At 38.1% G+C, this 25,271-nt stretch overlaps 1 protein-coding gene across 2 annotated transcripts in view; it reads right to left on the bottom strand.

Annotated features, from left to right (window-relative positions):
• Positions 1–25,271, bottom strand: part of asap3 (ArfGAP with SH3 domain, ankyrin repeat and PH domain 3) — a 28,759-nt gene that overhangs the window by 1,819 nt on the left and 1,669 nt on the right. The window contains exons 2-24 of one of the 2 annotated variants that reach the window (XM_081347333.1): positions 21,719–21,791; positions 16,346–16,491; positions 14,179–14,253; positions 12,447–12,496; positions 12,172–12,295; positions 11,250–11,335; positions 10,866–10,941; positions 8,932–9,018; positions 8,676–8,785; positions 7,680–7,749; positions 6,980–7,067; positions 5,881–5,929; positions 5,392–5,558; positions 4,766–4,899; positions 4,188–4,279; positions 3,527–3,707; positions 2,843–2,928; positions 2,616–2,731; positions 2,399–2,466; positions 1,935–2,039; positions 1,430–1,634; positions 996–1,254; positions 284–494 (exon numbers count right to left, since the gene is read on the bottom strand). In XM_081347333.1, the coding sequence (XP_081203459.1) occupies positions 284–494; positions 996–1,254; positions 1,430–1,634; positions 1,935–2,039; positions 2,399–2,466; positions 2,616–2,731; positions 2,843–2,928; positions 3,527–3,707; positions 4,188–4,279; positions 4,766–4,899; positions 5,392–5,558; positions 5,881–5,929; positions 6,980–7,067; positions 7,680–7,749; positions 8,676–8,785; positions 8,932–9,018; positions 10,866–10,941; positions 11,250–11,335; positions 12,172–12,295; positions 12,447–12,496; positions 14,179–14,253; positions 16,346–16,491; positions 21,719–21,791 (2,658 nt within the window). The remainder of the gene's footprint in view (positions 1–283; positions 495–995; positions 1,255–1,429; positions 1,635–1,934; positions 2,040–2,398; positions 2,467–2,615; positions 2,732–2,842; positions 2,929–3,526; positions 3,708–4,187; positions 4,280–4,765; positions 4,900–5,391; positions 5,559–5,880; positions 5,930–6,979; positions 7,068–7,679; positions 7,750–8,675; positions 8,786–8,931; positions 9,019–10,865; positions 10,942–11,249; positions 11,336–12,171; positions 12,296–12,446; positions 12,497–14,178; positions 14,254–16,345; positions 16,492–21,718; positions 21,792–25,271) is intronic. The other variant, XM_081347334.1, reaches the window with a different exon arrangement.

The raw sequence follows: 25,271 nt of genomic DNA, 5'->3' as shown, positions 1-25,271 counted from the left end.
ATCTCATACAGAAACATACACCTCGTTGCTAGAAGATGCATGACAAAAGACTGGATGGAATCATAGTCTCAAGCTAAAAGAAAAATGGAGTCTGCGCGCTATGCAATTTTCAGTGAAATCAATCAACTCGGGGTGGGGAATCTGGGCAAAAGTCGTGTGGTGTATTCCAGCTTTTACATATACAAATTCATGTTCACAAATGAAGGAATAACAAACAAATACAAGTAAATATAATGTGTAAACATTAAGAAGAAAAATCATTTCTCATTGCTTGACATTTTACCATGGCATTTTTGCGTGAGCGAGGTGGCGGCAGTATGACTGGCACGCTGTTGTTAGCATTAGCATTAGCTGGTGGAGGTGTATGGTTGGGAGCTCCGCCCACTGGACTGCAGTAGAGTTCCTCCTGACTGCCAGCACACCCTGGAGATGGAGCCGAACTCTTCCCTTGACTCCCGCTGCTCGTGCGGCGATACGAGGTCGTCTTCTCTGAGCTGCAGATAAACATTTGAATTATATTTGACAGATAAACAAATACAGATTTTGGATGGATGCTACACTGAATTTAGTAGATGTTCACATGGAAATCATATAAATTCTCCCTGTCATTATATTTCATTAACATTTGATATGACATAATTAATAAAAAAAATTCCAGCAACTACTAACTAGTGTTTAAGATGTAATACAATAATGAGGAAACTTCTGGCCGTGTAAGATAAATGTAGTATAGGATTACAGTTGCTGCGTCCGAAATCGAATACTTCCTTACTATATATTATGCAAAAAACAGTACGCCAAAAGAGTAGTATGTCCAAACTGGTAGGTCACGCGAAAGTAACAACATGGAGGATGTAGTACGTCCAAATTTCATTCATACTACCTGTATTCATTCTATATAGAGCGTACTTTTTTAACAGTCGCATAGTAAATTCAAATTAATATGTAATACATACTTAGACAATATGCGATTTCGGACACAGCGAGTGACTAACCTGACGGGTCCTCTCTGACACTGTGGTGAAGTGGAGTAATTTTTGCCCTCTGCCCCAGAGGAAGATCCCTCCCAGAACACCGTCTGTCTCGCTCCTTTTGACGGTCCAATGGTGTGAGAGCGTGCTGATGTCAGTCCAGAGGACTCGGTCACAGGGGACGGGGTGCTGATTCTCTGAAAGCAGCCAGTGGGGTGGGAACTCTGGCGGTAGGGGGCGTGAGTCTCTGGAATGGAAACCGAGATCTGAGGATCTGAACGACCTGTGGGGACACAATTTATCTTTGACCTTGCTGTGGTTGTCTGGAATAAACTTGCAGGGTTTCTACACATTTCTCATATGCAAAGGAGGCACAATTCAGCTTCTCAGAGAACATCAAATTCCAAAATTCCAGACTTCAGGTTTCAAAAGTCAATTAAAGATAAACACTATCTCACCTCTCTGTATTGCTTTAGCTGGCAGGGGAGGTGGCATGGAGCCACCAGTGGGGGCGCTGTTGTTGGGTGGATTTTCATATAGGAAGTCAATGTTCTCATAGGTCCGGGCTGGACTGCTTTTATTTAAACTCCATGCAGACGAGCAGTGCCCATTGCTGCCAGTAGGAGGCAGCGGAGACCGTGAGCCCTTAGGATGGGGACTCACCTAAACAAAGTTAATGAACATTATTATAAAACACAACGAAGACATCTACTTTAATTTATTATCATCTACTGATTCACTTAATTTTTTTTTTTCATATTGCTGAACCTGAACATGGCTTTTTCATTCAGATTCTGTACATTTTAAAACCAAGAAATATTATGACTTCAATTATTTTATTATTAAATTTGAAAAATGCAAAATAGAAACATTTTCACTAGTTTTTGCAAATTGCTCAGATACCACTGTACAAATTATAGTGAAAAATGCATATTGTATGAAATAGTTAATGTCATTACAGACCCTTTCGTCCAGATCATCTTCACTGTCATACATGTCCTGTGGTGTCTCCCATGGGTACTCAACATGGATCTGAGAGTTAAACTTCCCATTGTGGGCCAATTCCAGCTAAACATACACACAGAGAAAATGTAAGAAATTCCAGAAACTCACTTTTGACAGGACTAATATTTCACACTAGTGTCCTATTAGAGAGAGCAAATCCAAAAATTCAAATACAGCTCTCTATTTATTGTCAGTTTCCTGAACCTGGTTCTTCATTTGCCAACATTGTATTCGCTTTATGTGATGATACTATTATCTGCAGGGAAGGTGAGGGGAAGTTCCTTATGAAAACATTGTCATATGAGACTTCAGGATATTAAACAGGATAAAAATCAACCTAGAGGTAATATCTCTACAAACACATGCTCACATACACAAACACAAAGCAATTCAGCTGTTTTTGTGCAATATATGATACTCACCAGTTCGATACACTGCATGTGCTGCAGTCTCTTGGCGATGTCAAGAGCCGTCTCACCCGCCGAGTTCACTACAGGACATTCAGAACAATGGAAGGGTCCAATCAAATGTCTGTTGGTATCAACCTTTCTATCTGTCTGTTTATCTATCCATCCACCTCCCCAATCCATCTATCCATCATGTTTATAGTTGAGTTTGTGTGTATGTATTATTGTATACCTGTGTGCAAAGCAGCCTTTGCTTTGAGCAGAAGTTTCAAACACTCAGTTTTGTTATATAATGTACAGTAATGAAGAGCTGTGTTTCCTTCTGCAGTCTTCTTTTCCAGACAGCCACTGAGAAACACACACACACACACACACACACACACACACACACAGAGTGGTCAGCTGATGGAAATCCTACTGGGTGCTGACAGATCTGTGACACTAGCAGATTTCTCTCACCAGTTCTGAGCTAGAAAATCCACCAGAGCCAGAGAAGTCTTCTCAGAGATGCGCACAGCTAAGTGAAGACCGGTCTCCTTCAAGTCCTGTGAGACACAGAAGAGAACAAGATAAAGTTACTGGCTGCTGTCAAGCGGCCACCATCTCGGCGAAATGTGCTGTTGGATGAGGAGCGATGGAGAAGATTAATGAATTAGACGGTGAGTTAGTGTACAACAATTTTCGAATTGTGAGTACGTATGTGTGCTGAATTAAAACGCTGGTTATTCAGTCACTGAATCATTCAAGTAAAATTCGCCAAACAAAACACACAAAACAAACTCAAACACAAGTACAGCAGTCATTACACAGCTTGTGTTCACTTCCTGAGTGGGCCGAGGAGAGGGGAAATCTGATTAGAGACGGAAAAGGGAGATGAAATACAGAATTACACAGAGAGAAAGAGAGAGAGTGAATGATGTGTGATTAATGACATCTAACCACACAGATGTCTTGTTTCTGTTTATACAGTTCAACTGATTAAGAAATGAACATCTATTTAACTTAATCACAGGGAGTCTCATATGACAGATGGACTTTTTTGAAAGCTCAAAACATCTTAAGAGCATGTTTCTAAACCTGATGATTTTGTTATCACTGTGGATGCGGTGTATGTGTGTGTATGCTGGGATTGAGTGGTCTCACCTGTCCGTCAGGTGTGGCCACTGGTTTAGACAGGTCCTCTCCCTCTGCATAGAGCTGCAGCAGTGATGTGAGGTCTTTGCTCCTCACAGTGTCATACACATGGTACACTTCAGAGTGTTCTTTTGGGAGGACGTATCGGCGCTCTGCGTACTTCGCTACAATGTACTCCTTCCTCGCTGTCCTGAGATGCACAAACAAAAGCAAAATATGTTTAAGACAAGGCTGAGCTACTGGTAAAGTGACAATGTTTTTGTATGAATATTATGAAGGGTTACACTTTATTTCGATAGTCCACTTTAGACATTCTACTAACTATAAGTAACTTTTCAACTACATGTCAACTAACTCTCATTAGAGTATTAGTAGGCTGTAATAGACAGTCAATAGACTGGTAGGTTAAGTTTAGATGTTAGGATTCGGGTTAGGAGAATAAATTGACTTGTAGTTGCCAAGTAACTTATAGTCAGTAGAATGTCTGTTAGGGGACCAACAAAAAAGAGTGTTAGCAAATATTAAGCAGACAGTCTACTAATACTCTAATGACAGGTAGTTGACATGTAGTTGCAAAGTTACTTATAGTTAGTAGAATGTCTAAAGTGGACTATCGAAATAAAGTGTTACCTTATGAAGCAATATATCTGAACTGCACACTAGGACTCACATGTCACTTTTTGGGAGGGGCTTGATTGCATCATTAGGTAGGTTGACTTCCATGATGTCATTAAACTTGGCATTTCCAATACTCACTGCCAACTGTGAACCAAAGCACAACTAATAAACAGATGTTTGCAGCAAACATACAAAACTAACAAACAGAAATTTGAACATTGCATTCATGCATCCAGCTTGATGTTTGGTAGTTTGCATTATCTGTAATCTAAGTAATTACCTAATAAATAACACTCATGCCATGTGTGCAGAAGCACTTGCATTATTTTGCTTTACTGTCAAAGGTAAAAAGTTCATACTGTACAAATGCGCAGATGAGAACGAGTCACTTGTGAGTAACTGCTGACTCAGTCCCAGAGGATTATGGGTAAAAATGTGATTTTTAGCACAAAAAAAACAACAACAGTAAAAGTGCAGCTAGTAAGTCAATAATGGACTCAGAGAAAACTGAGCTGAATTATCTCTTTCAAATTTATGAAGTTGTATATATATAAATGTGTATATAGATATATGTACGTGTGTGTGTGTGTGTGTGTGTGTGTGTGTGTGTGTGTGTGTGTGTGTGTTTACCAGGAGCTCAGAGGTGCTCAGCACGTCGAGAGTGAGAGACTGAATTCGTGAGTGATGTACTCCGAGCTCCCGATGGATTCCTGAACACTCGATACAGGTCAGGATGCCCAGGTTAGTGGAGAGCCAGGTGGGATCTAAACAGCACATTACACTTTATTCAAAACATTTCTTTGTCGATCTTTAACAAGAGCTCAATCTTTTTCAAGAGCTCTTCATAATGATGATGCAGTCATTCTGATGAAAAAAATTATGCATTGCTTAAATAATTAATTCATCTAATAAATAAATAAAATAAGACATACATATGCAAACATAAATACGGCTTAAATCTCTCTCTCTCTCTCTCTCTCTCTCTGATTTAGAACATAACACATAGGATTTCTATATTTGTAACACTGTAAGTGGCCATACATCTCATGTTTAAATATGTGAGGCACAGGGCAGTGGAATTTAAAAACACAAGGTATAGATTAGAACATATTTTAACTTGAGTGCAACCATGCCCGTCTAGCATGTTTACATAGAAAAACAATGGAAATGCTGCGCAATGGAATGCAAAAACTCGTTTGGTGTGAATGGCCACAATCAAGCCGTATATAAATGCATTAGGATCCTCTAGTCGAGACCTGGGGCTCCGCAGTCGCAGCAGGCCTCATTGCCGGGCAGGTTTCTCAGGCCTGAGATGACAGCTCGGACGAGTTCCTGCAGACCGCTGTCCTGAAACTGGAGCTGATCTCCACCTAGAGCCGTGTTCAAGGCCTCCTCCTTACTGTTCTGCAGCACGGACACCCATCTGGAGGAAGTCAAGTCACCTTTATTTATATAGTGCTTTATACAATACAGCTTATTTCAAAGCAGCTTTACAGTGATAACAGGAAGACCGAAAGAGAGGTTACAAAAAATATATTCAGATGTCTGCCTAACAAATAGTGACCTTTCAGATACATCCGTCGTGTCTTTAACATATCATTGTCTTTATCTTTCTCTTTCCTTTTTTATTCTATCTCTCATCTTGAGGAGCAGGTTTTCATCCAGCATGTCTGTACATGCTGCTCTGCAGTATGCGGTATAGATTTCTCTGTGCTAGGGTTAAGTGTATGTGTGTCTGCACTTACATCATGCATTCTTTCTCGTCTTCAGCCTGGAAATGGTATGTACGATTGTCTGTAAGGAAAATTAAAGAGAAGAGATAAGAGAGATAAATAGAGTTTATGCATTAGGTGGGCCTCTGACGCAGTAAGGACAACTATTTCCTTACCTTACTATTTTCCTAAAACTATTTCCTTATCTACAGGAAATAAACAGAAAAAACGGTCAGGACTAGCCACTCAATGCACCTGCTTTTCATGATCTACACACACCTACACACCTAATTCTCAAAATTTTATTTACATACTTCTGAACACCTACATGCATGAAACGCCTCGTCTGGTTTAACAAACTATATTTCACATCAGATTTCCGTGAATGCATCACTTCCTGGTCAGTTAAGCCATCAGCACTGAATTATTTCCAGCCATGCATGTTCAATTCATCCCTGGCTAGTCCTTGGATATCTTCAGAACAGCATACTACTCTTATTATTCCTACAGTATATAGAGTGTCAATACTGTACATATTAAGCAAACACATTTATCAAAATGTGCAGTATAAAACACACCACAATACAATGTGCTTTCCAGTGAAGTGAATAAAGCAGATGTAATTGTATCTGCAATTAAGGCAGAGGATTTTTGCAAAAAAAAAAGTGCAAAAAGTGAAAGATGATATTTACACTAAGTGAAAATAGCTGTAATTTCTTTGCAGTGTAATAAATAGTAGTTAGATGCTATTTAGCCTATTTACTCTTTGCCAGCAAGGCGGGCTATTTGCACTCAGAAGTGTTGGGGAAAGTTACTTTTAAAAACTAACTGCATTAGTAACTTTTTATGGAAAGTAACTCGTACATTTTTCATACCTGGGCTGGGCTTACTTGTTTGTTTGTCAAAAAAAAATTGCGATATCCGATAAAGTCGTGTGAGAGCAACGTAGCATACTACTGCTTAAAATGTATCATGGAACAATGCCTACTGCTTCACTTACTCCCTTTAGTGTATACACTGTATACTGCACAATAGTTATTAAATAGTAAGCTCATTTTCCATACCCTAGTTTTACAGTCCTTACCATACTATAGCTGAGAGGAAAAGGGTCAAAGGTCAGAGATCAACTTACGTGTAACTAAATCAAACGTTCTTTTTTCCTCAGGGTTGGGTCGCACCTGACATGTCAGGAGGTTGAGCTTTGCGGGTGGTCTATTGATCTGAGAAAGAAAGAGGAGTTATAACATGCTCGAAAGGCATTCTCATTACATAGTGCATACTGTATGTGGTCACTCACTAAATCAAATGCAAACAAATCTCACTTGCAATTATGGTGTGTGCAGGATTAATGCTAGAGATGCGAGTTTATGGTTGCTAAATCACTGAAGCTGGAAGCACACACACAGACAAAAGTTTTGGTTTTTGACAATGTGGATGATTCCAGATGAAACTCCTTTATGTGTTTTGGCCTGTAGTTTGTGGTTCTGAAAGGAATACATGAGCGATGACTCTCTCTCATACAGCATGGGAAAATTTGATTGCATGTCCTGAATCTCAAATAATCGTTCTAGAGACTCTTGTAACAGAGAGTGTTTTATAACTAATGTTGGTGTACTATTTGTGTTAATGAAACAATAATCACATAAGAAAGAGTACTGTTGCCATTTAGAAAGATTCAGCTATATGATTTTATAGAGAGGGTTTGTAAACAAAAAGTTAGAGTACTTTGTAATGCCCCGCAGCCAATCAGATTCAAAGACTGATATATTATAAAAAGAAGTATGTGTAACTGGAAGGTGTTGAGCTGTGCGTTTGTCTCTCTTAAATCTCACCGTGCTGTGAGAAATGGTGAGGCAGCCATATTTAACCCCACACTTCCTCTTTTGCCAAACCTTTCTGATCCTGAAAGACAACGATCATGAAAACCTCTGACAATCCACATTTAACATTCATCAACATTACCTTCATACCACAGGTTTATTACAAAGAAACATTAAAAATATGCTTTGAAATAACAATGGGGTGATTGGGGTCAACAGAAAATGTATTAATGTGAATTTTCAATATTTTATACCAATATAAAAGCAAATTACTTTTAACAATTTTTTTTCCCTCACACAGACGAAGTCATCTAATTTGGGGGTCCATGGCATAGAAAAAAATTTAAAATGTATAGAGTAGATTACCATAAAAATCATGAAAGCAGAAATAACTAGTAGCAAATTAATTATATTGGCTCAGCAGCCCACTAGTAAAATTACAATCAATAATTAAATGACAACAAAAATGGTGATGATGTTTACTCTCACACTGATCAAAACCTAAGTATTCTGGGTGGATGTGGGCATGTGTGTGTCGTGAGCTGTAGTTTTAAAAGAGTGTAAGTACGACTGTAGAGCAGCAAGAAACTAAACCACATTTAATAGACAACATCTGTGTGAGAGGAACACTGAGACAAACACACACACACACACAGCTGTGGGCCTGAAGTCAAAAAGCTCAAACTGATGCTTTATGCTACTAACTATCTGTGCTCCATGACTCTCTCAGGATATTATAAGTCATTCCTTCATTTATTTTGCCCTCAGCTTAAAAATAGGAGCATATATATCATTACACACACTGAAAGCTGTGTGGAGACTGTTTCCTGAGGAACATACACTCAACCCCATGTGACTAAATGCAAACAGGAGCTGAATACTACATCATGTCTGGAAAACCTTGAATAAGTTCAGGTAATAAAAATAAATAGTTTCGACTGTTGTTGCTTTTGGGGAGGGTTTGTGACCTTCTTAATTTTGGGAAGTAGACAGTAACATTCAACGCACCCATCGCTCTTCTTAAGAAGGAATCCAGATTTCTCTGTGCCATATTTCTTATTGCCTTGAGGCTGGTGGATGCTATATCCATGGCCAGAGTTCTTCCTATTTAGAAAATCCTGGAATGACACAGAACAACGTAATTATCATCATCATCATCATCATCATCATCATCAACAACATCAACAACATCATCATCAACTTGCTGAAACATAGTCTTTAAAACAAGAAGTGGTGAATTCAGGGAGTTTATTTTGGAAGTTACCTCTTTGCCGTCCACCTGTAGTTGTGTTCTAAGTGAGTCGCGCAATTGAGAGAGCTGCTTTACTTCTTCGTCCTGCTCATGTCGAACCTGTGAACCAATAACAGAAAAGTGACATGCAATGTAACCAGTCTTGGTATTGGTTAACATAAGTTATACACATAAACAAAAACACATTTGATGACGGAGAAGTTATAGATGACACAGACTACAGGCTTACACTGGAATATATCCCTCCACCATTTTGTAATGAAGTCCAGGACCAAACCAACACAGCCAGAAATCTTGCATTGCTTAAAGCCTGTTGAAATTATGGCTTTGGCCCCCAGAACAAATTTCCAGCAATTTCTTCTACCAATTTCCATTAAATACTTTTTTCCTTTTTTATTCCTCTCGGAAAGCTGGCTTGTGGTCGTTTCATTTTTGAGTTTCACTTCCTTTCATGTGCTTAATGCTGATTTGTTATGATCAAAGGAGGACAAGTTGAAACGGGAGAAATGTCACTTCACCAAACCAGATCGGTTATAAAACACGATCATCTCAACATCATTTCCACATGCCCCATCCTGCCTTCTCCTCATAGTAACAACAAAACGACAAACTTTAATACAGGAAATATAATTTAATGAACACTATTATTGTTGCGTGATATTCACTCTAGACCGGATCATATCTCTTTACAACCATGACCAGACAAGACTTGCAGAACAGGGTCCATGATGCAACTGGGAAACATCAACTGATAAATTACTGAATATGATGTTTGTTTTAAAACAGATTTTGGTTTATTCTTAAGGGAGATTAAAATGAGACAAATCTAAAGAGTCTGGATGCAATTATTATAATAGCTGGTCTTCAAAACTTTGTGACTTTCCTTGCCATCTACTGCCTGCATAGGCAGCTGGTTTCTAAGGGAGTATCCAAACTGTCATGAAACCGCACTTTTCAGAACTGTTTGTTTCATACTTCTGTGTAGTGAAAAGTGACTCATGAAAGCAACATAGCTTGCTAAGTTAGTGCTATAGTCTAATTAGCATAAAATGGTAACACTTTAATTTAAGGTGACGTAGTTACGAGTTAGTACATGTACTTACTATAGTAATAACAGTAAATTGTGCATAATTAAAAGTAACTAACCCTAAACCAAACCCTAATCGTAACTTGAGTAAGTGCAATGTAACTACGTCACCTTAAAATAAAATGTAACCCAAAAAATACATAGCATACATAATGTAAAGAGAAAATAATCAACTTTTAACGTTTTTATCAAAAAATGTTAGTTCTCATCCAAATGCATTATGGGATTGTTTCTCTGCAGAAGATACATGCAATGACAGTTTTTAAAGAAGAAAAATGTTGCTTACTTTTTGAAACAGTCTATGATGTATGAAAATACTGTTGAGATGGGCTGCTAACTAGATTTTTTAACAAAGCTAATGTGTTTGCACTAACAAAAATTCGTAGAAAAAGTTGAAAAATTCATGAAATGTAACAAAGAAACTTTCAAACTCATTGTACATGCCAGACTAGACATGTAAAATCAAATGATAAAGTGATAATCTTCCTTGAAAGGAATTTAAAGATTCTTATTTTATGCTACGACTATATGAGTCATGGGTCATGACTAACATGAGAAGTGAGATCTGTTTAAAAACATGGGAGGCAGGTGTGTATGTGTCTGAGCAAATGATCTGGCTTTCTGCATCATCCAAAAAAACAAACAAGATAAGCCATTTTATCTACTCATCGCCACTCTAAATCTAAGAGGAAAACAAAACAAACAGCCTAGTTAGAGCTGCTCTTCATGATCCAAAGTCAAAATTTATGAAATTTACTAACATTTTAAAATACATTGAGATATTCCTGAAACACACACTGTAAATATTTAGGTGTGGGAATCTGAATCTGTCAGATAATGGGTTTGACAAGTCTATTACCGTATGTACGGAGGCTGCTAACTTCTCCACAAATGGACCAAGATTCTCTGCAGCCTTCAGTCCATCCTGGAAAAAACTGAGAACACACAACAGCAGTGTTTAGCCATCTCAAATGTCAATGACATCAATACACACACCCACAAAGCCACAGCAATTCAATCCTTACAGAGTACTGTTCAGTGAGGAGCAGGATTAAATCTTCACAGTACAGTTATTCATATTAGTCTGTGATTCATATACTGAACCCAGTATTACAAGGGGCCTTAAGACATGGTTAAGCGTAGTGTAAAATGCCTAGTTTTGTACTAAAGCCAATTTAGGTTAAATTTGCATCTGAAAAGGAAGCGGGTGCTTCTGTAGGATGTGAATTAGTTTCAGACGTACTTAATTTGGGCTTGAAAGTACTTGATCAGGCTCTGCAGCAGATCTGGACCCTGACGAACTTTCAGCTCCTGAATCTTCAGTAAATACTGTCAAACAGAGAAAGAGAGAAAAAAAGTGGATTTAAAGTCATTTGTCAGCAGTCAAAGGTTAGTCCCACTCGTGTCCCAACGTTGTGACTCAATTAGAGTTAATGCTTCAGACTATGATTCAATCCAGTCATAAATTTTTAAACATTTGATATTTTGAGCCGGTTTTAGAACACACATTGTAGAGGTGGAAAAGGAAATCTATTCAAATAGATGAATTTTACTCTTTGCATATAGATTAATGACGGTCACAGGGTCAGTCAGTTTTGGAAGAAACAACGCATGTTTCCATTATAAAAAGAGAGCAAAGTGGAGACATCTGGAACTCTGAGGCTGGGAAAGGGACACTGAAAATCCCCCTCTCTTTTATTATTCCTCCACTTCACTCCTTTCCTTATTCTTTCTATTACCACAGCTGGGTTCAAACGGCGTAGCCCAAATTCCCCGCTAACTGCCACGCACATAGTATATGGAACTAGGACATGTTGCCACCGAGACATGTGGAGTTAGGTCATCAATAACCACAGATACACACACATGAACACAATGTGGTCTCAAAAAGGACTGCCTCTCAAAAAAACACCCCAAAGCTTCTTGGTTTTAGGTGACTTCAGACACCGCCACACACTTACAAAATTTGCAAAGTATGTGTTTAACACAACTGAGAGGTTAACAAGCTGAGTTAACCCAGGAATGACCTGCTAAGGCACGTTCATACAGCTGTACTAACCGCACTTATTCTCCCTGAGACGCGCACACAATGTGGTCTTGGTCAGGTTCATTTTGCACACGTTTCATAGTCTGTTAACTGGCTGCCCTCCAACAGCCTCATATACCTCACACATCTGTAGCTGGAAGTTCCTTCTTTCTCTTTCCATGTCCTCCACTGTGTCTGTCGATTCCAACCGGATCAGCCCATACTGTTTCTGTTTCTCCCTCTTTTCTCTCTCCATCTTCCCCCTGAAAAGCCAAAATGAAAAATGGAAAAATAATATAATGAAACTCAAGTTTAGCAGGTGGACTTGTCTTTCAAACAAAACCAAGTGGTGGTCTTGTACTAAATGTTATAGGAAGTTGTGTACGAGGAGAAAAATCGGACTCTGAAACTCACATTTTAGCATCATAATCCTTCCAGCTTTTCTCCATCTGCTTTTTCAGCTCCTGAAAGAGAAAAAAGATAAAGTGGAAGGCAGTGTTAATACATACACATATACATATACACATATATATACACATATATATACATATACATATACATATACATATACACATACATACATACATACATACATACATACATACATACATACAGTGCTATGCATAAGTTTAGACACCCATGCTAAAGTTGACTAAAAAGAGGAATAAAAAAAAATCATCTTTTGGAAATTGAACTTAAAACTTAAAATAAAGTTCCCTTGGCCTTTGGAATTAAAATAGCCCCACATCACACATAGCCTTCACCATACCTAGAGATTGGCATGGAGTATTTTCCATAAGATCATCTCTCAATGCAAATCAAACTAGCTATTAGGCTAACTGAAATAAAACCATGCCAAACTCTAGGTATGGTGAAGGCTATGTGATGATTTTGGGCTATTTTAATTCCAGAGGCCAAGGGAACTTTATCAGGATGCATAGTATCCTGGATCCATGAAGTAACTGGCCTTTAAAAATAAAAATCTGCTTGCCTCTATGGGAATTTAACATAGGGGTGTCCAAACTTATGCACCCTGTATTTTAAGGAAGAATATTTATTTATTTACGATACATTATTCATTCACAAAGAAAATTTGTGTCCTTAAAGGTTGGATTTTTCCTAATTTTTTAAATTAAGGCATTAAGTTCAATTTCCAAAAGATGATTTTTTATTCCTCTTTTTAGTCAACTTTAGCATGGGTGTCTAAAGTTATGCATAGCACTACATACATACATACATACATACATACATACATACACACACACACACACACACACACACACACACACACACACACACACACACACACACACACACACACACACACACACACACACACACACACACACACACACACACACACACACACACACACACACACACACACACACACACACACACACACACACACACACATATATATATATGAAGAGTTCAGATGCAAAAGCCTCTAAATGCCATCTGAAATTTTCTTCTAGAATGATCATTTTTATGAAGCTCATATATTTAAGTTCATTAATTTCAATAAAATTACCTATGAATTGTCATTTAAGTGAAATTACTGAACTTAAATATACAAGCTTTATAAAAATGATCATTCTAGAAGAAAATTTCAGATGGCATTTAGAGGCTTTTGCATCTGAACTCTTCATATATACACACACACACCACACACAAACACCCAGTGCTTTTGGATATATAATCACACACATGATAACGTTTACTTTGTGTCGCACTTAAAACTTCATGCAATACCAAAGGCCACTCCACCTCATTGTGGAAAATTAATATTGTGAAAGCCATAATGTGAGGGTGTGTATCACAACTTGATCTCAGAGCCCTGTGGTACATCTCCACTCATCATACAGGTTAAACGCATAAAGAAAGGTGTGGTGCAGCAACTGCGTATCTGACATTAGAAAACACAATACCCCAAACAAGCCACATGACAAAGATAGCTACAACACTTAATCCAATGAACAAAACAACATTACACATTATTGTGGTCTCTTCAAAGGAATGAATCTATCTTCCTGATATTTATCAGCTGTTTAATTGATTTCCAAGCTGGGGTATAAGGTGAGGTTTTTGACACATTTAGTCCAGTATGATGTTGCTGTGTGACACAGGTGTCTGTTTCACTCACCAGCCTGCTGTCTCTCAGCTCTGTCTTCAACACATTCTCCAGAGGGAAGGAAATTATGTTGTTTAGGTTTTGCACCTACAGAACACACAGAAAGAACGCATAAAATCAAGCAGTCACACACTCAAGAGCAATCAGGTTTGCAGAAACAATGGAACAGAGACAGAAACCAAAAAGAAACTTCTTTTTCTTGAAAGTCGATCAGAATGTAGTTCAAATGTTAATGTAAACTCTGACTCCCTTCTCAACAGTGAGTGCTCACATTTTTACCTGGCAAGACATAACCCTCCCTATAAAGTTCAGTCCGGAGGTACAAATGCTCGCAAACCAAAAAATGCAAAAGTTAAACCTCTGTTTGGGATTTCTCCTTGGCCAAGCACATTAAAGTGCTGAGCAAGTATAAATCTTCCTTAGGAAAGAATGTGTGAGAAAACCCACACCAGGACGAGAGAAGAATCAGAACGATTCATTTCAAAACAAGGACAGCCTTTTTGGACATATGAAACATTTTGCACATGTACTTTCAAATACGGTGACCGGGAGGGGACATGTTCGGTTCACTTAGTTTTGTCGTGGCCACAACATATAAACTCGTGGGAACGTGATAATTACATTATTACATATTTACACAACGGTATATTCATAATTAATTGATACTCCATTCCATTATACTTCTTTTTACTCTTCCTCTTCCTTTAAAAAAAAAGAAGAAATTATTAATTTTAATTTTACATTTTTATGATCTACATTACATTACCAACTAAATTTTCATCATGTAATTTGTAATCAGTAACGGACTACAATTTGCAAGTAATCTACCAGGATGGAGCATTACATCGGCCACACACTTTTACACTCAACATTAAAGATTAAAGACATATTATGCAACATACATGAATATAAATAAAAAAAAAACGTAACCTCATTATGGTGCTGGATATGGATTTATAACCTTGCAAAATGGATGTTATACATATAAATCTTCATGGGCTTCACTCTGAAGGAAAGTTATGACCCCCACAAAAGGGCGCTAAATCAAATGGAGTTTATTTTCTTAGCAGAGTTTCTGTTGTATTTTTTAAGCTGAGGTTCCTGTCTCTGGTGATCGTTTGATTGACAGCTCAGTGGTCAGACGCTGTCCACTCATGCTCTCAGGTCTGGTATAAATTACCATCACCATGGAAACTATCAGTGGGAGGGATCCGGGCTCTGTGGTTTGAGAGGCCCTTGCCTGCAGCTGTTGAACCCCTGCTGACACACACACACACACACACACACGCGCGCGCACAAACTAAAAACTACCTCTCCCAGTCCCCTGTGTACTTTGTACAGCTGGAAGTCTGTTTCTTATTCAGAAATATATCGAGATGACAAGCCGCACAGACACACACAAGGTGCTTTTTGAATAATAATACTGGCAAGTCAGACAGTACTTAAATATTTTCCACTCAAATAAGGTGGAAACTCTTCTTGTTGGCCTTGAATTATACAGGTGATTTCCCATCTACGCTTCACTGAACTTTATGCTGCAACTGGAAGATGTTCCTTAAATAACTAAATTTGTGGTCAACCAATGTGGTTGTCAATGACCAATGTGGTTTTCAATGACCAATATTGATATTTAGAGAGCAGGATGGGTGATGTTTGGGTGTGGGAATGTTTAGGCACCTCATAATCCGATCCGAGAATCAGTTTTAAAACCTTTCTTGATCTACATTTATTTCGTATTGTTTTGAGTTTACCAGCTTCAAATAAAACATTTATTTGTGCATTTTTATTAAATTACTTGTATAAGTACTTATTCAAATAATTCCAAATTACTATTAAACCAAAGAAAATTATTAACTAACTACAGTAAATATTGCTTCAAAACATACAAGCAAATAAAAAGTAATAAAGGGGAACAAATAAACATTACAAGCAATAAACTAAAAGGGATTTCAGTATCAGAGTGTTTTGAGTGTCTGAAAGTTTTATATATATATATATATATATATATATATATATATATATATATATATATATATATATATACATGTATGCAGTATAACTGTTTTCTTTGCTGTACAGTACTGGCCTTTAAGAAAATTGGGATCAAAAAATATTCTTCAGTATTGTCTCCCTTTTATTGTGTTTTTGTAGTTTTAACTCAAGATGGCATCCAGCTCACCAGGTTCTTGAAGAGTGCAGTGATCTCTCGCGTGAACACAGCCAGGTTCAGGAAGCCTGTGGAGATCTCATTATTATCCTGCGTCAGGTGACTGTTCCCTAGATTCTCCAGAACCTCTATGTACTGCTCTTTACTCTCCACATGACCTGGGAACACAATATCACACAATCAGCAAGTCGATCATGTCACTGACCTTTCTACAGATAACAGATTCATTAGAAGTCAATACGAAACTGCGTTTGCAGCCCACTTCTTTTCCGTAGTGTGACATTTCCATGTGAAACAGGATATTGAATAAAAAACAAATGTAGGGTGGGACTTGATTTTATCCATCAGGAATTGACTGGTGGACACTACCATTCAAAATCTGAGGTCAATATGATTTTTTTTTATGTTTTTGAAAGTCTCTAATTCTCACCAAGGCTGCATTTATTTGAACAAAAATACAGTAAAACCATTAATATTTTGAAATGTTATACTTTAAAGTATAACAGTATATCATATGTCACTGTCACTTTGTATCAATTTAATGCAAGCACAAACACTAATTTTGATGCTACAACTTACAACAAAGTAATTTTTCATAGTGAATTTTTAACCTTTATCAATGTTCTGAAACCGTGTGACCTTAAAAACCTCACCGCATGATCAAATGAATAGAGGAAAACAGGATTTTGAGATACAGAGCAGTGAAAATGATACCAGCTGAAGCACAGTGAGTTCCTGGCAAGAATACTAAAAACACCACAGGCTCCGACTGCACTACAGATCAAGGAGCTCTCAGCTCTACTGCTATTAAATAAACAGGTACACTTAGACAAGAGCCAAAGCAAAGCCAAACCATCTTCACTTATGATGATCACAAGTATATGTGGGAACACATGCTGTGCTTTCCACATACTGCGCTATAGCTAAACACATTTTCCTGAATTGAAATCCTCTGTTGTTGCTGGAACAACATCCTACTTGTGTACGTCACATTGTTTCTGTACGATAATGGAGCCATTTTTTTACTTTATTTAAATCCTACAGGAGAGGTTTGAGCAATGGCTTTGCAGTTAGTGCACATGCTCCAGACATGATGGTTTGATGCTAAAGTGGGAGATGCAGGTTCAATCAGGCCTGCGTTGTATCCTGATTCAATTTCATCTGAATAATTTCCTTTCTACTGTAAAAAGGACACCACAAAAAACAAACAGGACAAATTAGCATGCCAGCATATTGATTTTTACGTCAGGAAATCAGACTCTGTAAATAGTCTGGGAATGTAATATAATTTCCTTAATAAATAGACTAGCATGATCTGGTTTTGGGTTGGAATAAAAATGTTTTTCAAGACTAGACAGGAGAAGAAAAAAACGGAATTTAACAGCACTTTCCGAAAAATGACAAAAACCAAGGGGATTTTTTTTCTGAAGTTAGTTAATCGAGTGTCTAGCTGACACTTCCTCTTCTGTGGACTTCAATCAGCAGTGTTTTTCCAGTGAATCAGTCTGGCCCAACAATACCGCACTTTACTCGCAGCCGCCAACACTTAAAGGAAATACCTTCCCTGATCTGGAAACAGTTTTATTCTCTCCAGACAGGCATCTGTGAGCACTTTTTGTGAACACAATTTTAATTTGTATTGTTTATTCATTCATTTCTTGTATAAGACCATGATCTGTTCTAGAAACGGTGGGTGAAGCCCAAATTAACCTTGACACAGATCCTGTTCCAGGGGTTTTAAAATTGTCCCTTAGATCAACACTTTAAAGCGCCTGCCACATCTGTGTTAGTGTGAGCGTGTTTTAATCAACATTTAGTCCACGGCCAACGGCTCTGTTTTCAACTGTGACACTGTTAGGTTACAGATAGACGCACATATAGACTAAATATACAGCTCTCTAAATTACCTGCAGAGAGTCTCCTGTCATTCCTGCAGTGAAATCATTCATAAAAATCACTCAGTTTGGGGGATTTCTGGAGAAATGCATAACTTAGGAAAACAAACTAAATGAACTCAAAAATGAATAAAATAAATAGAAATGGCGACAAATCAAATTTAGTTTTGGATACATGGTATATTTTAAAATCAAAACCTTTACAACCCACCTGAATTAAACATGAAAATTTCACACAATAGCAATAACACTGCAATGCTGGTAAATTTTACGCCATTAACATTTTTAAATTATACTGTTTAGTGCAATAATGTTGGCAACTCTAAAATACTGAACCTAAAGAAGAAGAAAAAACGGTTACTTGAAAACAAAAAAACAAAAACAAAATTGAAACACTGACTACGTTTACAAGCTGTCAAATATTCGGGTTAAGGTCACTATTTGGGTTTCTGAAACATTCGGAATAACCCGTTTACATGCGTGAGTAGAGAGAGTTACTCCTGTATACATGGAATTTGCAATATCCCGATGTAAACGGCGACGCACAGTTAGCGTCTTGACGTACGGACAACCTTAAGACGCAATATGCGTCATTTCCGATTCTTCTTCCTGTATCCAAAGACAACAACAACAGCAGCAGCACGCGGATAATGAATAGTTCGGGGCAGATAGCGATCGCCTTTGTTTACGCTTTCCTCCTCGCTCCAAAAGTGTGGTGCTGTGCCTCGCCATGTTTACCTCTACTTCTGGTTTATTTCCGGTATACTGCACGCGGGTTTTTGTATGCGCCGTATCTACTCAAAAGACCAAGATTCCTTGCGAATAGGCCTATGTCACACTTCCTGCTTCCGGAACGCGGAGTAGGGATTCAGAACTTCCGGTCAACAGTATTTCTCCATAAGGATTTAGATTATCAGCCATAATGTCTAAACCATCCGAGGTAGACTGACCAGGAGCTATGAGGTTGTGAAACGAAGGTTTTTGCTCCTGTAGAAGCTATAAGTTCGTATGAAATCAACCTTGTTTTAAGAAAAACCTGTTTTATCCGCGATCTTATGAAAAAAAACTACACTACCCACAATTCTAAGCGTAGCAGCAACGTCTGCTGATTGGTCCAACTCGCTGTTACCATAGAAACGTTTACCTTACTGGCGAACGGCCCGCCGCTGTTGTTGTAGTGTACCGGGTTGCTCTGCGTCAGGACGTAGACAGCCATAACTCAGCTTTCACGCTTTTCCACTTGAGAGTTTTCATTTACCATCCGAACCACATCGTCATATGTGACTTCAGGCAGGTTGCGGAGAGATATGTTCCAGCGGTATCTATCGGACTCCGCCATTGTAAAGAGCTAACCGGAAGAGCCGTATCCCTACTAAAAGACGTACTTCCGGTCTTCAATTTTTCCGTGATATAGGCCTATAGAACATGCGCAGAACACAAATCAATGTTCCTTTTGATGGGGATATGCCGATACGCGTTTACATGACCAAATATTCGGGTTAGAAAAGGGGTACCCCAGGTATCATATCCGGGTTTTTAAAAACCGGGATATGAGCATATTCGGGTTTTTGCCGGTGTTTAGCCTACATGGCCGTGCGCGACCGGGTTATTGCTAATATATGAACGGGTTATTGGCTGCATGTAAACGTAGTCAATGATAGAGTGAAAACTACTGAAAACTTAACCAAATCAAAAAGACAAATTAAAACCAAAATAGGAACATTTTATCACACTAAATAAAATGTATAACAATGACTTTAATAATAACAAGGAAATTCAAATTAAAACTTTGTTTAAAAGGTTTATCCAAATCTCTCCCTGAAATATAAACAACAATAACAGTGACCTTAGTAACATCACTAATAAAACAGATGTTTTCTGCCCAAAAATCAAACACTGGTTTCTAACCAGGATTAGTAAAGAGTAAAACCTGCTTGATACAGATCAATGCACTAACTCTGAATCACTGATATGAAAACAGCGTTCACAACTTCTTACACACAAACAACTTTATCCTGGCACAGCGAGAGGGATGAGGTGAATCATCAGGTTCAAGTTAGGACTCACTCCAAAACTAGTAAGTTTAGTTACACCACAAAAACACAGGGCCAGGAAATTGAGGCCCCTCAATAGCAATGTTACCGGAATGAGACATCTGACTTCAGTTAAAAGAAAGAGAGAGAGAGTGAAAGAGACCATGAGGGGGGAGATGATTAAACATGTGGGGTCTCCTTTGCGTTTAACTGAACTGTGACTCACAGAATTGAGAAATGGGGCACGCACCCTCAGAAATAAGAAGCAGGAAGATCTGAGACATGCTTCCCAGAAACCATGATCATTCCAGTCAGGACTTTTTTGTAAGCGCCACACAACATTATAAATTGCGCACTGGCCAGGTTTGTGGAGCAATTTCTTATTTAAGAGTATTTAAGAGAGAAGGAGCAGATTCAAACACAGATATTCCCCTGTTATTTCAGTGTATGGTAAAGACACTGGTCAAATCATGTGATATAGTTTCAGCATACATGCAGACAAACTGCTTACAGAGGGGTAATCAGTAGCCACATGCGTCATGCTGCAGGATGGACAGAATAAGGCACCGAAACTGTATGTTTAACACAGCGTAGGGTCATAGGAGACTATAAGAGTAGTTCTACTCTATTACTCTATATAAGAGTAATAAGTGTTCTAAGGTTAAACAGTGAAGCTTCAGTGGCTGTTATTTTCTACACTCTGACTCAGTGTAAAAAAACCAGGAAATCTGCTCTTTTTATAGATATTAGTAGTTTTGAAGTCAATGCAAGTCTGGGTCCCAACTACTGTCATCTTTAATTTGTGTGACAGAGAGAGTGAGAGAGAGACTAAGAATGACCTCACTGTATTTTTTAGGGAAATGTGTTTAATTTTTTTTCACAAATTCTGCAATACTTCAACATCTGACGTAATTTAATTAAGCATGTTTATGCCATCATGAGCTGACGGTGATGTAACTGTCTGGGAGGCTTAAATACTGAGTGATAGTGAACCAGACTTCCTAAAGATCTCTAAAAATACATATTTTTGCTTATGTACTAGACCAGTGGTTATCTAGGTGGCCTCAGCAAACTTCTAAAGGCTCCTCAAGATGACTAAAATAAGACAAACAAGCATTAAAATGATTTCATAATTTTAAGTGTGACTTCTAGACCTGGAAAAGTCATGTAAATTAATAAAATCGGGCAGAAATTGTGTGTACAAACATTATCCTTAATCTTTGTCCAGTAAATTATGAACAATAAAATAAATTCATCGGATAAAAAAAGAATGGGATCCCTGAAGAACATCCAGCTCTTAAAACTTCTGGAATGACAGAAACTAGGAGTTTTGGCCCTTCACATATTGTTGTGGACAATGGGGGCCTTGGAGTCAAAAGGGTAAAGAATCACTGTACTAGACAAAACAATTAAACAAACTAACAAAAGAAACGGCAAGAATATAAGACTGCACTCACTGAGTCCAGAGTTGTGGATGGCCTTCACAATTTTCTTCATCCTCTGTAGAGACATCTGGTCCTGCTCTAGAGACTGGCGTAAGACAACAGAGAAATGAGAATAGACATTAGAATAGAAATTCATCTCTGGCCTCAACACCAACTACACTCTTCAAATTAATCATTGACAAAAACACAAACATGTTTATCTTGTTGCGGGGCAACACTTGACTTTTCTTACAGGAAAAACATCAGAATAGTTGTCAAGCAGTCTTTCTATCACGTGTCACGCTGCTGTGATGTCAAAACCGTGAGCTGTGAAGCACAGGTGAATTAAGCCTTACGAAATACAACAACATCTCCTAATGACTCAGAGCAGACACTATTTACAGTAAAGAATTAGTGCAAGAGGCAGAAAGAGACACACCTCCGTGGGAATTTAGTTCACTGAGTTTAAATATCAGTGGTTTATTGAGTGATTTGGTCTATTAGGATCACAGTTGTTTTACCTCTTTGGTCAGAAAGAGTCTGTCCCCAATGTGAACCTAAAACTTGAATGTGTATATCATAGGGCTTGTTTACACCTGGTCACTTCATGTGTTTATACTGATGGGATAACTATCTGATTTGTTAAAACGGTTCCATTTACACTTGGCCACATAAATGTGTCTCCGCAAAACGGATATAAATCAGATCTCCCGCAATAGGAGAGAGTGTGGCAACAGCACTGGTAAGATTATTTAGTCACACTACTTTTACATTAGAATATGATGATTCATATCTGGCTATAACATGTCATATAGCCTCTAACATGCTTTCACACATTTATTTTCTTACATTTTGGGAGGAGAACAATATTTGTTTTCAACAACCAGATGCATTTACACTTGTCCACTTTCGTTTGGAATGAGTCTCAAACATCCTGAAGTGGTTTGAGTGATTTTTTTAAAAGTGCTTCGGAGGGCATTAACACCTGGTCATTTCGCGATCCGATCAGAGAAAACGCATGAAGTGACCAGGTGTAACCCCATAATGAAGGAGTTTTAAACCATCTTGAGTTTACATACTGACGTCTGCTGCTGTCTGTAAGAGCTTGTTTAGTCTGATCAGTGCTTAATAAATCAGTGTCAAGACAAAGCATTCTTTGGTTCTGTTCTGTTTTATTTCTGCCTGTAGTTTTTTGGGCAACATCCCAGACTTATGGGATGCAGTGATGTTTAACAGAATCTCACACGCTAAACACCAGATAGGTTAACGTTTAGACAACAGACAGACATATGACACACACGTGACTTCTTGTTTACATTATTTAGTATCCGGATATTTCCTCAATCTACATTTTTTTTCTTGTTTGTGCATGCCCAGATTCCAGAGAAACACATTATGTCCTGCTATATGCAATGTTTACTTCCTTGTGTTATTTTCCCCAGTTTACTCGTGAATTAGTCCTAGTCCTAGTATGAGGAAAACCCTGAGCAGTGCTTCTTTTTTCCCCTTTTTTCGACAAAACTATTTATCAAGTGTTCTTTAAACAACACTGATGAAACAGAGGGAGGACAAAACACTTCATCAAAAGGACACTTCCCACATACACATCTAGTGCCATCCAAAAAAAAAAAGGTATGCATTTTAAGTACGTAGTAAACACATTTGAAAGTGCCCTATTGAGCGTGTTTGTGGTCATCTCAGGATAACAGTTTTCTCAAAAAGTTTCATCACCACTATATCTAGACTTCAAAAGTTATGTGTGGGTTTGGAGAGGACTTAAACCACAGGATGGATGTCAAATGAACAGTAGAGGACTTGTTTTTACATATTGTTTCATGAAACTACAATAATTAGCTTTGATTTACCATCCGAACAAACTGATTCACTAAAACGATTCATTGGTTTCTTTAAGGCCCAGTGAAGCATATGACTTTTTTACATATTTAGTGAAACGCTGTTGTACATCACAATTTTTGACTTGGTTACACAATTTAGCAAATTCAGTTTAATCCTATAACTCCAATCATGCTCCTAACTGTTTTTGTGCCAGATAAATACCAATAAATTAAAATTAAATCATCTGATTGTAATGTTTTTAAAAAGTTATTGCCTCCTTAGATAACTTCAGAGTACTAGTATACTGTTCTTTAGTGGCTTGTAGTGTTTTAAAAAGAGACGCTCGATCATAATCTAGTCTTTTCCGCCAATTCTTATGAATAATGGTATTATGAACATCAGTACAAACAAATCTTCCATATGTTTGCATTAATGGAACAATAAATACTGACATCATAATTAGGAACCTTATGAGCGCCATGAGGCAGCAGAATGGCAACATTAGGGCACTTTGTAAGGTTCACAGCCCCTTAAAAACAATGCCCTAGCTTAGGGGTGTCTAAACTTGGTCCTGGAGGGCCACTCTCCTGCAGAGTTTAGCTCCAACTTGCTTCAACACACGCCTGGAAGTTTCTAGTATGCCTAGTAAGACCTTGATTAGCTGGTTCAGGTGTGGTTCATTGGGGTTGGAGCTGAACTCAGCAGGACAGTGACCCTCCTGAGTCCTGAAGCAGGATTGGACAGCCCTGCCCTATAGCCAAATAAACTCTAAAGCACCAGTCACTGTAGCCCCAGTAAACTGATGACACTAGATATGTGACCCTGTTAGGATCATACTACGCTCAAAGGGAGTGAGGACAGCCATAAATACATCCATATCTGCACACACACACATATAAATACAAACATAAACATAAACAAACTAAGTGTTATGTTTTAATTCGAGTATCAAGTATAAATTCAATTTAATTCCAGGGGTTTCATTCTATCTGTGGCCTCCTCCTCCAGATCACTCAACATGTTGCCAGCCTTAGCCAGAGTTTCAGCAAATGGAAACATAAACAAACTTAGTCTCTCAAACCCAAACAAGCCTTCAAACGCTGACCTTCCTAAAAACACACTCAGTTACACAAACATATGTTGCACCTGGGCATTAAACACCACTTTGAAGCTTTAGAAAAGACTGTAACACACTCACAACTTGATATATTTGCACAAGTAACCTGGACATACATGTCATATCCGCGCCATCAGGAACTGAGGACTGAATTTATAATCCTGAAAAAAAAATACTACCACACATCTCTGACTCATTTCTGATGAAGTTACTTCCAGTCTTCTCTTACTGTGCTAATCATAAAGAATTGAACAAAGGATATTTCCACAAATACCAAGTTTCCAAGTGCTGCTTAAAGGGATAGTTCACTACAAATGTTCATCATTTACTTCTAAAACTACAGTTTACTCATCCTCATGTCATTCCAAACTCAATTGGTTAAAGGGGTGGTATAATGCCCTTTTCACAAGATGAAAAATGTCTTTGATGTCCCCAGAGTGTGTATGTGAAGTTTTAGCTCAAAATGCCCCATAGATATTTTTATATAGCATGTTAAAAGTGTACATTTTTGAGGGTGAGCAAAAACGCACCGTTTTGTGTCTGTCCCTTTAAATGCAAATGAGCTGCTGCTCCCAGCACAGAGGGCGGAGCTTCAACAGCTTGCACTCACACAGACATGCACTGAAAATTTCA

The sequence above is a fragment of the Scardinius erythrophthalmus genome, assembly GCF_964197995.2.
Source record: "Scardinius erythrophthalmus genome assembly, chromosome: 19".
Lineage (NCBI taxonomy): Eukaryota > Metazoa > Chordata > Actinopteri > Cypriniformes > Leuciscidae > Scardinius > Scardinius erythrophthalmus.
This window is presented reverse-complemented; position numbering and strand designations above follow the sequence as displayed.